The sequence below is a fragment of the Rhea americana genome, unplaced genomic scaffold, assembly GCF_003343005.1.
Source record: "Rhea americana isolate MKP2758 unplaced genomic scaffold, rheAme1 scaffold_14, whole genome shotgun sequence".
NCBI lineage: Eukaryota > Metazoa > Chordata > Aves > Rheiformes > Rheidae > Rhea > Rhea americana.
The window spans coordinates 8,427,010-8,443,120 of NW_028185483.1; the positions used below are offsets into that span (position 1 = coordinate 8,427,010).

A 16,111-nucleotide genomic window follows, 5' to 3' on the forward strand; every position below is an offset into this window, starting at 1 on the left:
TATTAACGATAATATACATTTCCAATCTGATTTTCCAAACAACCTGCAGTGTTATGGTAATGGTTTACTGTTTAAGTCACTTTAGTTCTCATAATTAAATTCTGACAAACAGAAATGAAATAATCTTATCACTAAAAACTGGAACTGAGCCTCCACACACAAACCGTGAAAAATGTTATCGTTCACAACACCAGATGTAATGAGCACTTCATACACTCACCCCTTTATCTCCTCTTGTCTTGGAATTGAATTTCACTGTCTTTAAACGAGCTCGTTCTTTTTTCTCAACTCTATCAGAAAAAGACAAAAGAAAGTTCATTAGCAAAATTTCAGCATGAATCTCAGACTGCTACTCGTGACAATGTAAGCATACAGTGTACCTTTTGTAGTACAGATTTTGTTGCTGATGTTACCTTTAGAAAATGGCAAACTGCTAACAGCAGATGAAAAGCAGGTTTTTATTTCTCAAGAGGTGAACTGTAAAGCTAGTGGAGTATTTGCYGATTGCACGAAATCAATAAAACCACGTACTAGAGAAAAGGTCATAATAAGTGCATAGCCTCAATTATGAGTTAAAAGTAGATACTAAGATTCAGCTCACATAATCCCTTATTTGGGTCCTTGTAATGGCATCCAAACAGCTAGTCTCTGCTTGTTCTCGCCAGAGAAAGGCTTGCCACAGTTTTCCGGTTTTTAGGTAACAGACTTCATGATAATGTCATGACTAGAGTCTGCGTAAGATTCTCCTTAAGAATAACAACTAATAGAATACAGCAGCAATTGGCCATTAACTTCAAGAAGAAAGGAATTTTTGCTTTATGTTCCACTATTAACTTCTGTGGCAGCAAAACTTTTACTATTAGTTGACATCTAATGCATTCCTGCCATCTATGATTGTGGATTGTGATCCTGGTCAGTAATTTTGGCGTAGGTCACACACATGTAAAATAAAACGTGAGTGAGATAGTTTGCATCTGTAAGCTTTGTCTTCCCACTAGAAATTCTGATTAAATATGTTTGGGAATGAGTTTGCATTCCTTTCCCAGGTGGACATACTGCACTATTGTAGGAGGGGAGAAAACCTCAGGTTCTTGAGGCTGGATTCAGGCAACAAGATCACACTAGCAAGAACTTTTATCAAACTATTAGGAGAAATGTAAAGAATATGTCCAATGCTGCATTTTTAAAAACTGTTTTGGTGGTATTTTGGGGTAAAGTTCTTCAAGTTCTTCTTTAACTGAAAAATTCTGATACAATCTCATTCCCAACTATAGAGTCACAACCAGCAACATCCTATTAGACAAAATTTACTTCGCATCTTTTCACACAAAAATGGTGTAACACTGTTAAACCCGTATTACATTTCTGTACCAGCAATAACTTGCTTACAGAGAGTATGGAAAAATAGACTCAGACTGCCTTTATGTACAAGTTACCACATCATCCACTTGCTAAACAAACTCCAAAAGACCAAAAAAAAAAAGACGTATGTTTATGGAACGTATGTATTAATACAATCAGAACTTTAATAGCAAACATTTCAAATTCATTAAAAATATCATTACATACCTGCGTTTGCTTGGGATAACTCCAATTTCATCACTTTCGCCATCTGGAGTTACCTGCCGCGCCTGCCACCATTCGTCATCAGAAGCATTAATGACATGCAGAATGTCGCCAAATTTAAAGTTCAGTCCCTGACTTGGGAGGCCGCTGTCTTTAGTTTTATCATAATCAAAGAGAGCTCTATGTTGAAAAGGAAAAAAGTAAATACAAAAAGGAACAAAATAAGGGAGTATCAATTATACAAAATTTGAAGCAAGTTGTCCTGTTTGAAAGTGGTTGTATCATTTGGACAGTTGTATAAGACACATACGCTGAATACTCTCTCTATAATATATAGAGACTATATAGTATTTTCTAGTATGCATATACATACATATATATTTACACACACACACACACAATGTATGTTTTAATAAATGAGAAGAACAAACTTGGCCAAAAGCCAAACTCTAATACTTTGCAAAAGTCAATAGGAACAGATGCCTTCTGCAATTTCAACGTGTATTTGCATAGAGAAAGTTGCACATGAGCCTGAGGAGGGCAGCGGGGTGAGAAGAAGAGGAGTAAGCTATTTCAAGTATTCACTACTGTGAAAAATTCTGTAGCATTTGTCAGTTTATATCAAATCATAAATTAGAATTATTTTAGTAAATAATAAACTCCCCCCACTATTTCCACTTAAACCAGAAGTCAACCCCAATGCTCACAGAGTTGCAGGAAAAAAAAGCACAGAAATACGATCTGAGCACAGCTTAGCCCCTACGGTACCAGAAGGCAATTGCAGAGCACCCTAAGTGCATTCTTTTGGAAGATTCTCTACCGTTTCATAGGGAATCTCATAACTTCCTTAGGTCAGACTCTATTTCCAAATAATGAGCACCAGCAGTATCTAAGCACCAGCTGCACGGCTACACTTTTATTACCACTCAACCTTGCTAAGCAAGGTTGGTTTCTTGCAGTTTCCCTGTTATTCATAGCCACATTYGTTCTGGCCTTCTACTGCTTCCTTTTTAGTTATGATGGCACAACTGTCTGGAAGGGCACATGGTACAGCATACTGGGGAACCAGTGTGGGTTAAAAAATTAAATGTTTTCTCCCTACTGTGTTATTTTAAATCTGGATCAGCTCCCCGAAGAGGTCTACAGCACATTTGTGCCAGCACAACGGAGAGTTTAGAGAGGACGTGGAAATGAACAACGACAGGAAATTTTTCTTTTTTTAACCAAATCTTGCAATCATAAGAGATGCTCCTAAAATTATATCTTATATAGGAGCCTTACTTTATCTTTGAAACAAGTTCATAAAGAGATCTGAAAGTGAAAAATGCCTATATAACACAGGCCAAAAAATCCTTGGCTCATTATTTCATCTGTGAGCTTTGGCACTGACTCACTTTCTAAATGATACACTATCTAGATTTAGAGACTTAATACCAAGCCCACCACAACCTTAGGGAAGTTGTGATCATTACGCTATGATTAAAATGACAGAACCAGTGTCTTTCTTGTCCAAGCTTGGTTAATTTCTTCTTCCCAAACACTAGTCCCATGTACCTTTTTCTCCTACACCTGCAAGTCATGACTACGTATGCACCAAACTATTTTAGTATTGTGAATTTTGTCTTTCTAAAGCACTGAGTGTATTCTTTTGGATTGAGACTGTATTTGTTCATAACCAACAAAAATTACCCACTTAACACTGAGACAGCTGAACGTTTTCAGGCAGATCAATTCATCCTTACATGTTAGCATACAGTCTACTGCAGAATCGGAGTTGGTTGTGATACTATGTCTTTTGGGGGTCACAAGAAGTGTCAGAAGTTTTTCATGGTATTCTAATTTTACTGAACTACTTTAATGCATCAAGAAAACTAATAATTTCATGAGTTTTTTTTGTTACCATTCAAGCAATGATTTCTCCCAGCACTGCTGTTAAGATTAGTTTCAATGTAAACTTGTAAGAGTACTGCTTTGCGCCAAAAAGCATTACTCCATGTATTTACTGCATGAGAAGATAAGAAAATTATACAAGAGTGAAATGTCAGAAGGACACAAAAGGATAAAGAACACTTAATATCAGAAATATATGCTCTTCCAACAAGATAAACAGCTACACAGGTTTTGCAAAATGAAAGGAAGTTTCATCAAATACATTTGCTCTGTTGAGGTCACTGCAAGAAAATGAATTTTACTAGGGGTAAAAAGTAAAAGCAGATAAATACGAATTACAATGTCACACAGTAGTGACAAAATTACACAGCTAAAAATTATAGAAACAACAGAAACTGGTAACAATCCGATAAATTAGCAAAGTGACAAATAATCCACAAAAAACTTTTTCCTTCCAGCTGCTTATATATAGATGGTTTTTTCCATATCCATGGAAAGTCATCGAACGGGAACTAATTTCATACCTAAGACTAAATATTTATCTACACAAAAGAATTAAAATATCTGGATTTGATAAGCTCCCTGAATAGAGAGTTATTGCAGAACAGCAATATCACAAATACCTTTATTTCATTTAAGTTATAAACACAAACACCAGTTTATTAAAAATACAGCATTCCAGATTAACATTGCTTTGAACGTTCCTCCACAATATTCACCCTATCATTAAGTTCTATTCCAATTTAAATGAGAGGTCCTAAAAATTATTTCAGGGAAAGCATCAAGTCCTTTCCTTTAATTTCACCCTGTATTACTCACAGCAGCAAAACTGCACGAGAAGGGGTAAGCAGATGCCTCCAGTTATATGTCTACCGAAACTGAAGTTAGATCAACAAGCTTCATGAATGCTTTTTTTAAAATCAAGAATTTAATGGCTGTATATTAACACTGCCAAATTTTCTAGATTTTTTTTTTTAACCTGGTCATACTCACTACTTTCAGCATCACAGATTTTTGATTAAGTTTTTGTGAAGCATTTCTTATTTTAAGGTATTCTTGCCGAACAAAGGAACTAGTGATTCCTTGCAACAGCAGAAGTATGCCTATGACATGTTTTGTGGAACATGATACTACCATATTAGAATAAAGCAGATCTATTTATAAAAGAGTTTCTCTTCCGCCCAGACTGTTGGGAAAGTAGTTTAAAACTAGATGTTCAAAGTATCAGAACGATGTAGAGCTGCACAGTTGTTCCCTTCCTACAGGTGAGTGCACATTTCAGGCACATTGGTAATACTAGTCCTTATTTTTCAATGGATCTGGTTACATTTCCTAATGATTTCAGAACTGTGAAATTTCTTCCACTCGGAGATGTCATCACTTTATATTCTCATCCAAGCAGAAATCAGCATCACTGTTTAAATTTGTACTGTGTCATGCTGATTACAAAAACGCAGAAGTGAGCATAATTTTCATACTGGAATACTAAACATATTGCCCAGACTGAGATTTGACACAGAGAACAACATAAAATACGGAAAAATTTACTCCCTGACAATATACCATCAGAAAACTTGATATACCATGACYGAATCTCACTTTTATGTGCTTTTTGAATTTGCAGCAGAAGGAAGGAAGAGCGCATATAAACAGAGCTCAGATGCAAGAATGGAAACATTCATGAAAAAGTCTCTCTCCTCTTAGGATAAAGATCAAAAGAATTATAAAAAACAATCAGAAGGACATTAACTTAGTGCATCTTAATTAGTCAACAGGGATAGAATTAGAAGTGCAAATTAAGAGTTGCTACTGGGATGCCATATTTATATTTTCCTCCAAGCACAATTGTTATATTGCTATTTATCACATATTGAGATCTATGCAATTAAGAAGAAAAAATCTGCCACTTTAAATTGTATCTTCAGTGAAACATAACTGTCTTCTCCATAACATCACATATAACACCCCAAAATACAATTCATAAGCAGGCTACTTTAAAAAGRTGTCATGTTTCTGTTATGGAGACTCAGTGATGTATCTGATTTCATTTGTTGTTGCTACCATGATTTTGGGAAATCACCACAGATTATTACACAGACAAGGAGTATTTTATTTAGCTGGTTTTCTACAATTGCAGTTGAATGCCTATAACCATTTTACAGTTGAATTTACCACTTAAAATAAATTCAATTCAGCATTATGTTATATAACTCAAATCGTTTAAAGCACATCAAAAAACAAGTATTACAGAACAAGGGCATCTTTAGTTACTAAAATTGGCTAAATTAAAAACACAGAATGATCATACCAAAGTGGCTTAGCATAAAGAATAACTCTGGTCACTATTACATTCAATAGGTACAAAGACTCATAAAACCTCTTATTTCAGTGAGGTCTAAATCAGATAGAAGAGCTGTGAACCCATTTTGGGACCACCAACTTGCCCACTAGTGTCTGGCAGCCCTTCCACTGGTATGGTGACAAGAGCAGAGCTCTAAAGACCTACCAGCATTCTCTGAAAAGGGATGCATGGGAAAGTCCTTTGCCTAGGGAATTCTTGCATTTTAGATTTTCTTTTCAACTTCTGGCAAAACTTATTTCAAGAAAGGTTTCGAGATTTGGAAAATGGAATCACTGGTCTCCACATGGCTTCTGCCAATAGGCTGGAGAAAGCTGTATTTTCTGCAACTGGCAAAGTCTAAAGCTTATCCTCAATCACTTTTTATACAAACAACAATCAGTGAATAAAAGCTACGTAAACACAAGAAAGCTCGTCAGCAGTTTAAATTACCATATCAGTGGGTAAACATGAATGCAGTTTAGAAAATAGTCAAGCTATAGCTAAACAAAGAAAATAAAAGCATTTAAAATTTGTTAGGCTTAGTTATATGATGCGGACTAAAGTGATCAGGACTAAAAGATTCAAGGCGGAAATCTCATCATTGCCTAAATCAACCTAAATCTGAGCTGCTATGTTACCACCATCCATTCTACCAACAAGATACACTTCCTGGTACCAGCAGTAGAGTTTGTGTGGCTGTACAGCGTACCAGTGGGAGGTGATTTTTGTGAAACATCTCACTATCTTTTTGGTTGATATCAGTTTTCTAAACTGGTTTATTCTGGATCTGCACAAACCCCAAAGCAGGTCAAGAATGTGCATCTGGGAAGAAAGCTGGGAAATAGGAAGCATAATGGTGAAATCACAGCACTTCACTCTTCAATTAACTGGGGATACTGTGTTAAGTACATTCTTAAAAATTCTCCTAGTTCAAATCCCTCTGTTGACTTCTTAAAAAAAAAAAAAAAAGGCCAAAAAAACCTCAGCTTGAACTGCTGCACTGAATATTTATATTACAGAAGTAAAAAGTAAATGTTTTTAAAAATTGAATGAGACTTAAAAAATTTGTTTTCTTCCAAGTTTGATCAGGTGAAAAGTAGAAACTTAAGAGTTACAAAAGGAAAGAATAGACTGAAAAACAGTCAATGCTTTGAGCAGGTTTTTGCTCTTCACAGTAAGACTAAATTTTCACCAGCATTTCTTTTGATGGCAATACCAGTAAAAGCAGTTCCTTTGCACCTGGGGCTGCCCCTCTTGCAGGAGAGGCCTTGCTTGCATAGCTGCACAGAAATACATTACACATATTTAATCTGGCTCAGATTTCTGATTCGTTTCACTGCCTGGCCCTGTAAACAGTCTCAATGCAGAGCTGGGAGACAGGAGCTGTTTGAAGCAGCTCTCTCAACAGGAAAAGTCAATAGCATCTCAGCCCAAGACTTTAGCAGTTAAGGCAGTGAGGTTCTACAAATTTTTAAATCAAACTAATACCAGCACTGCTGAGGTCTTACCTCCACTGCTATCATGGTCTAGCCTCCTCCATGAGGCCAGTACTGGTCCTTAACCAACCCCAAGGTGAGTAGGTTAGGGAACTAAACTAGGAGTAAATGACTCACTTTTTTTCTGTATGTGTTAAATGCTGTGATTAGTTGGTATTTTGCTCACTTTACATTAATGATATTCAAGAAAAGTCATTTTAACCCCCTTTAAATGTCATTACTCAATAGAAATGTGTTACTGAAGCACAAAAATATATACTTAACATATTCATTAYTAACAATATAACTCAAAAAAAACCTGTTTTTAAAAATGTAATCCTTTTATTCACACTCCATACTTCAAATATTATCCATTATTAGTACATGATAACCGATATAGGAGTTAGGTTGTATATTAATGAGCTACATCATGTCACAAATTTCTGGGGAAGCTATTTTTTTTTTTCAATTGCTTCATGCTCTTTTATAGTTCTGCTTCTTTCTAGCCTCCTTTATTCTTAATTCTGTATGAATAAATTAATGACAAATTATTAAACAGTCTTTCTTTTTCAATGCATTTGCTCTCTTGGTTGTCATGGAAATTATGCCATAACAAAATGTTATCAGTTACAGAAATAATATTTCTTAATACAAGCTGGAAATGCAACTAAATCAAGTTGAAGGAAAAACTGGAAATCCAAAAGTGCAACTAAGTAAAGATTATAAATGTGAAATGATGAGCTGAACAAAGCGTCGAATATGAAGACAAAGACACAAACTGAATACTTCATTTACTCTGACTTAAAAGTAATAAACATTTTGCTGAAGTGTTGTTATTCTTACTGAGAGACAGGACAAAAAACAAGTAATAGCACAGCTCTTCAAAGTTCATACAGGGCTCTCAGGTATATGACTTCTTTTCCAGCTATATTAGGTTAATCATAAACCAAATTAAGCTTAATTTTCAATATATTCCCATCATATAGATATTAACTTATGAAGTTCAGTAAGCGTTTAAAAACTCAAATACAGGAAACATGCAGTCTATCGGAAAGCACACAAACACACAACACGGCAAAAAAGATTACTACCTGACATATAGGGATCTCTTCTGGTTGGTTCGCAAAGATCCTGATCCTGAACTAATACTACTGTTCATCATCTGTTCTCGTAGATCATGTATTTTAGCTTCAAAACGACTGTATTCTGTAAGAAAGGGAAATGCTGCTATTAATTTTCCCTGAATTTCAGCTATTATATTATTCACACAAATTTTGAAAACCTAAGAAAATAAACATTTGCTGTTGCTTTCTAATGCAAGAAAAACTTTCAAGACAGTACCTATTAAGCACTATCTTTTGTCATTAAAAAAAAAATCTTTCACATTTATCAACATTAACTGAAATAGCATTTGAAAGAACTGTGATGAGACAAAGCAAAAACATAGCAAAGTATTCATTAAAAGCTTCATATTTTTCAAACTGTATTTTACAGTAACTATTTTTTCTAATTAAACCTATTTAGCTTACAATTATCATTTTCATAGTAATAAAAAGACTGATATAGATACATTTTACCTCATGAAAAAAGAAAATGCCAGAACATATACTCTTTAACATGTTAACATGTTTATCATRAAGAATTATGTATTTTAAAAAGTGAGAGTTAAGAGACTGAAAAAAACAGCACTGAATAGGTATTTTAGATTTTAATCAGATAAAGAATTTAGTCCTACAACGTGGAAAATATACAAAACATCTTCTGAATACAACAATATTCCCATGGGATCTTAAGAAAAGATAAAAAAGCAGAATTCTGGCACGAGTCTCGATGCATCTGTAAACGGCATTAGACATTCAAACTCTTTTTTACATAATTACGTACAGTGCTAATCCTGGAAAAACGGATTGTGTTCTTAAGCAGCCCTGTGTACTAATAAAACTAAGCTAAATGCATTTGATTTTAGATACAAAGATAGACAGTAAAACAGTAAGAGCTTCTTTAGGAAAAACATTTCCTGAAAGGAGGTACTTACATGCTGTCAGCATAAAACATGAACTCAAAACAAGTAAATTTTCCTTCAGTTGACTAGCTTGGGCTTCAGGATCAGCAGATCTACTTCTAAAAGCTTTCTAGTTAAAGAACCACTCTACAGCCACCACCTTCTCCAGGAGACCACGTGATGCAAGATTATAACAAGTCAACATTGGGAGAGCCTGGGTGTGTGCAACAAGCGGCTGCTCAACTGGATCCATTTTTGCTGTTCTTCCTAGCTGCACCCCTCATTCCCTGTGGGCATCACATTTACTCAAGAAATGTAAGACTGAAAGAGGGCTTTAAAATGCAAAAATCTCAAGGAAATGTCTAAACTAAGGTTGCTTTAACAGTCATGTTAGGTACCATGAATGATTGATCACATCACATTCTAAAGTACTTTTTTCCTACAGAGTCATCAGACAATGACCTCCAAGACTTGTAATTAACCAGAGAGGAAAAAAAAAAAAAAAAAAAAAAAAAAAAAAAAAAAAAAAAACAAAAAAAAAAAGAAAAAAGAAAGAAAAAAAAAGAAAATATCTAATTATAGAAGAGTATGCCATGGACTAGTTTCTGGTGTATCATTTTATTCAGCAACTATAAATTTAATGTCCTAGTAATAACAGTTATAATTCACCTTATCCAGATTATGGCAAAAAGAACAGTTCGTTCAGTTGCCCTGACTTTAGTCCTTCAAAACCAAAAGCTAGTAGTTTCTAAGATAGTACCTTAGTTTTCAAAATACCATCAAATGCCTTTGTACAAATAAAGCCCACAGGAAGTAATTTATAGCAGCACTAATCCAGACTGACGAAGTTGAGAAGAAAACCAAAAACATTCCCACTACTACTGATGTTATCACTAATAATAAAAATAAAATCAAGATGACAGGATGCTGCTCTAAGAGGTAAGTGAGAAAATGACAATTTTTAGAACCTAATATGTCTTAGAGGAAGGGTTCAGATGCAGAGAGAATACACTGTATTTCTGCCTTGCTACTGTTACACTGTTGTCTTGGGCAAGTCACTTCATTTTACTGTACTTCCTCAAAGCAGCTGGTCTTAATTATTTAGACTGTAAACCCTCAGAGATGGACACTTTTTATGAAAAATAATCTGAACAGGATTTCAGATAGTGTGTGCACATACTTGCAGTTAATTTGTACAAGTGTGTATGTTCATATTATAATTCTGGTTAACAGCTGAAATTTGTGTAACTGAATAAATAGCAGTTTCATCTTAAAATGGTAACATAGCAAGTCATTTGCTTATCAGGAAACAGATACCAAAATATCATTGCAATACAGGAATGAATTAGATGCATGAAACAGTTTGAGACATTGCAGGTAGGACAAAAACCACTTCTTTTTTCCCTAGTCTCTTTTCCCAGACGAGATGCACATTTCAGAACAGCTAGAAGCCTGATACCTAAGATAAGGGAGAAGGTAGTGCTAGTCCTTAGGATCACACTGAATGCTGCCTACGACTAGGTTTTCTAACATCCTAAGCATGGTCAATTGTGTAGATTGTAGGTAAGACCTTTAGTAATTTTTAACCTATAAGTTCACTGAAAGGAATTCAAACGGCTGTATCACAAGCAATYCTTTACTTTTTGACTTAGTGATATTTTCCAACTAAAATATAAGTTTGCCCCCAAATTCTTTATCTGTTCTAATTAAACAACAAATAACCTAAGTAGCAAACAAGGCAGAATTTTAATAGCTTCCCATTCCCACTGCAGTCTGCATTACAGGAAAAAAAGAGTTTCTACTGACTCTGCATCAGATATTCTCCTTAATTTCTCGCACGCGCACACAGACATATGTTTTTGCACCTGTCTGTCTTAATTTCACTCTTCTTACTAATCACAAAAAAAACAAAACAATACATGAACCTATCACTGAAGTCTGGTCATTTTGCTGTGCAGCTAGCCAGATGGTTTAGTTTTTACTTTGAGACTCAAAAGACTAGAATTCAATTCCCTGCAGTGACTTTTTCTCCCTGTGATATTGGCCACACTTCACTTTCCCGGCCTTGCCCGACTCCTATGAGCAAAACCRTATCTATTCTATTCTATAAAAGCTCTTAAACAACACATCACTGCAGTTCTGAATTTTCTGCAGTAGGTAGTAAATGACATCAGTCACATCAATGTCAGTAACATTCACCTTTCTTCATCCATTCCCTCTCAGAAGGGCGTCAGAGAGGAGCTTACTCTTGTGAAAACCTCCAGACACCTTTGTTTTACATGGTACACTGCTCTGTTCACTGAAGAATTCACTGTCAAAACAATGTATCTTTTATAGGGAGCAGGAGATAGTTGAGTATACAAAAGGTATTTTCAGATTGGCTACTGGGAAAGCTCTATCATGCAAATGTGAACTTAACTGTCGCAATAAGGAATTGTATTTCACCTCAGGAATGATTTTAAGTCTTTCACATCTCTTTCTTCTTATAAAATATAAGAAAAAAAATCTTAAGTGCTAAGTTCTAAGCACATTACAAGAATGGCAGCATGGATTTCTGTCATAAGAAATTTTTTGTGTGTGTGAAAGGAAAGTAAATATGGAAAACATTAGATAATACAAGCAATCTCTTGTGCTACAGCCTGTTCAACATATTTTAAAATATCTGCAATTCTTTGCACCAACTGTCAGAAAAGATGGTAATTTTCTATTACAAAAGTCAGGTCWCATCTATTGGAAGAATCAGATATTTCCACTGATGTAGTGCTGTAAAACAGCATTTATAGGGGAAGCTATTGCTTACTACTGCTTAATTCTACTTCATCCTACGTATTGTCTTCAGGCTGCTGCTACTGCTGTTCTCCAGAGTAATTCAATTTCTCTCATCAGATGTGCAGCAAAATAAGTGCTGACAAGAGACAGTGACATCTATAGCAATAAGGAGAAGAATATTTTCTACAGAGAGACTTCTGGCATACCAGTAAAGCAAACAAAGAAACAAATGAGCTGTGACTTAAAAGGTTCTAATGTTCAAAAAGAAAGGGTCCCAAGAAATGCTATATTTAGGAGAAGCCTAACAACTCTGTGCAGACGGACTGTGGTCGAGTCCCTTTAAAATTTATTGATGCAGAACAAGCTTAGAATTTGAGACGTGCTCCTGTTAGACAAGTTTCTTAGAAAGAACAGGATGGACAGGTACCTCAAACAATTACAGAGTTTGGAGCCAAAATGTAGGCAGAATTTTCTTCTTTAAAGTCCTAGCGAGTTTGATACTAAATCCAGTGGTACTGAAACTAATGTTGGAAACAGAAAATTAGACAACAAGACTCTTCACAGCACCAGAAAACCAGAACCAGCATGGTAGTCAGAAGATCGGCACCCATCCCTGTTGACAAATGGACACATTGCCCAATAAGACATGGTTCAGCTTGGACATGATAAAGCAGAATGTGAGCTTTGCCACCTGTCTGGGAAAGGTCCTGTCTAACTCTGTGACTAGGAAGAGTTGGGTATCAGTTGTCTTCAGCATCCTCCATTAAGGAAAATATTAGTGATGTCATCTGATAGCTTATGAAATGTAGAAAAGCACTTGCAGGATAGCAGGCAGAAGAGTGGCCACAGCTGCTCTGCCTTATGTGCTCTACAGAAGGACAATACAGATAGCCAGCAGTTGGTAGCAAGACTAGAATCCTATATTTAAGATTTGTACTAGAAATGTGATCCATATAACTTTATTTCATTTTATAGAAATACTCCGAAGCTATTTGTACACCTATATATTTTTAATCAATCTCTTCAGCAATACCTTACTGCTTATTAAACAAAAAAACTGCAGAGAAATTGCAGAKAAGTAGCATCAAATTTATACTAATGAAAGACTTAATGTAATGGCTATATCAGGCATAAATGACTCGGTAAGAAATCCCTCAGCTAACATAACATAATAGCAGAAGTACTTGATAAAATGAAAAGGGCTAATCCTAGCTTAGCACCAGTGTCTCACACTACCCAAGAAATATTTATGGAAAGTTGTGACAACTGGGCAAAGCAGAGAGGGATATCTCATCCTGCAGTAGTTTAAATAGTTCTAGAATATCATCCAGAATATCCATATTTCATTCACTTTACCATCACTAAATTCCCCCCAAACACTATAAAATTATTTTTTATTTATAGTTCAATTCTTTCTGGTGTGGTATGCGTAACATTAGGTATCCAGTGTGTGACAAAGCTATTTTCCCCATAGGTAACAATGAACTGAACAATAAACTTCCAGATGATTGCATGTGACAAAAATAACACTTTGCACAAACGTATTTTACAACTTAAAAGGTTATGCCTATTCTTCCACTTTAACCAGCATTCCAGAAATTTGGACCTGGCATAGGGACAGTGAAAAAGAAAGTGGAGAATCTTCTTAAAAAGGAATGAAGTACTTCGCTGAAAATGACTATGATTGATATCTGCAACAAATGTGACTGGAGTCACCATTGAGAAAAGAGAGAAAACTATTAAAAAATAAAAGTAAAAATGGCATTAAGCAAAAAGGAATAAACTGTTCAAGAAAACTCAAGCTTCAAATATTCTTTTAATTTCCACAGCCATTAAAACATTCTGAAGTATTAATTTAATATAAACAGCGGTGGCCAAAAGAAAAGAAAAAAAAACTCAAAGCTCTTCAGAAAAGAATTTGCAAAGAACTTGATTACATTTCTGAAATCTGATTGTATGAAATAGCAGTGAACGAGATGCAACTCGGGCTCTTTTAATAATCTGAATTGTAGGAAAGCCGCTAATGGTATTCACATAACAACACATGTAAAACTCTAGGGTTTAACAATACACATAAAACTCTCAATAAAATTAGACCATAAGAACAATGGTATCTCTTCATGACCCAAATTTTTCCAGTTTCCAACAAGTTTATTGGTGGGAGGGCACAGCTGTTGTAGCAGAGCTTGAGCAAGCAGAAGAATGTGCAGCAACACTTACCCAACTCCCTCAAGTGGAAACACCAAACCCAATCCTGATTTACACCTTTTCAACTGTTAGCAGTGTTGGCTTCTTATATTCAGGCTCAAGTTTAAACCCTAAAGTTACAGCTGATAACTAGATGGTGCAGAACTAGAAAAAATATGCTATTTCCTGTCTGCAGGTATGCCCAGCAGCAACAAAAAAAAAGGGGGGAGGGGGAGCAAAGGTAAGTGATAATTAGAGAATCTTCAAAGGTTTCTCTGCTCCACAGCCCCTGAAGTGATTTTGCCTAGAAAATGGCAACTTCTCCAATATCAACTTCTRCTTTAACAGAAATCAGACTCTCAGAGAAGGGAGTAGTGAGCAGTGAAACTGTCACAGACTGCCTACCTGGTGAGCAAAAAGAAGACAGTGCTAAAGAAAAACATGGTGAATAGTTTATACATACTGGGAAGGAGGAAAAGGGTTGTAATGACAATTCATTTTGTCTGGAACGCATATCCTAGCAAAGAGGGTAAAAGAGTAGCAGACTACTACAAAGGATGGAAAATTTAACAGGCTGAGAGCACAGAAGGAAAAGCAAGTCACAGAAAGAGGGAGGTGTGTACAGGGAACAGATGGTAGCACAGCACTGAGAAGCAGAGATTATTACATATACTGAGGCTGCTAAGAACCAGAAACATTCACTTTGGTTAAAAAAAAAAAGTGCGCTCCTTGATTCCTTCTTCCCATCTGTCTGTGGAAAAACCTTCCTTCAGCAGGCCTCATTCAATCTATCAAAGCAGGACTGCTTTGCTAAGAATTTCGTCTACTGTTTTTTTCCTATTCTCAGGATACTCATAATTTTCTTCTGTCATGCTACCTACAAATTGAGAAATGGAGCCTTGCAGTAAGTTATGACCACAGTCATCATAATGATCTAGTATTGATCTTCCAGTTACTCTCAAGTCTAAGCTTATGAAAAAGGATCAGCTCATCTGGTATCTTGGACAGCAAGAAGCAGAGTGAGGTTGTACTTACAAGCTCTGGTTGTGTATCTCAATTACTTACACTGCTATTTGACAAACTCACACGTACCACTCATGTTTTATATACTTTTTCTCAAAGTACTGCAGGAGTCTTTGTTGGTTTACAAGGATGTAGAATATATCACGCTTAGTACAATTACACAAAGAGGTTATCTATTAAAACGTATGGGCCAAAATAAAAACATAAAAAAATTGAGGAACAATTTGCTTCATGGCTGTTTCTTTATATTAACATGAACTAAGAGAGACCACAACACGTTCCACATGCTACTGGTGGCTTTCACACATCCTAAGGTGTAATGAGCTTTTACTTCCTCATCACTTCAAAGAGCAGGCCACAGAATKGCAAAACAGAAAAATGGCATTTGCATTTAGTTAAGAACTCCTTGCACAAAACTCACAAAATTCACAAAGAGAATAGGTCTAGTCCCTGCTAAAGACTTCTTCCCCTCCCTCCCTGCCCCAGCCCACGAACTGAAGTGAAGTTTTAAAGGATTAAAACATGTCTAAATCACCTTATAGTACTGTCTGGCAACACTATTTATAACAGAGCCCTTCTTCTAATCGTAACAAGATAGGTTTTAAAGGTACTTTAATTGGCTAATCTGGATTACTTATGAGTAGAACTAGGTACAAAACAAGCAGGGCGAAAAAAAATGCAACACTAGAGATTGTATACCGCAAAACAGGGTAAACCATGACACTTCAGAGCTTTTCATTTGGAAAACTGAGGTGTGCTGATCTTTTCAATCATTTTTAGTTATGATTATCCATATTCTCCGCTAAAAGCAAGTGAAGCTCATCCATCCGACAAAACAAAACTGAAATCTTAATTTTG

The 16,111-nt window shown here is 35.7% G+C and overlaps 1 protein-coding gene across 1 annotated transcript in view; it reads right to left on the reverse strand.

The window, feature by feature from the left end:
- DLG1 (discs large MAGUK scaffold protein 1) overlaps window positions 1-16,111 on the reverse strand; it is a 185,211-nt gene that overhangs the window by 21,652 nt on the left and 147,448 nt on the right. The window contains exons 17-19 of the mRNA XM_085298703.1: window positions 8,364-8,478; window positions 1,570-1,746; window positions 221-290 (exon numbers count right to left, since the gene is read on the reverse strand). Coding sequence (XP_085154829.1) covers window positions 221-290; window positions 1,570-1,746; window positions 8,364-8,478 — 362 coding nt within the window. The remainder of the gene's footprint in view (window positions 1-220; window positions 291-1,569; window positions 1,747-8,363; window positions 8,479-16,111) is intronic.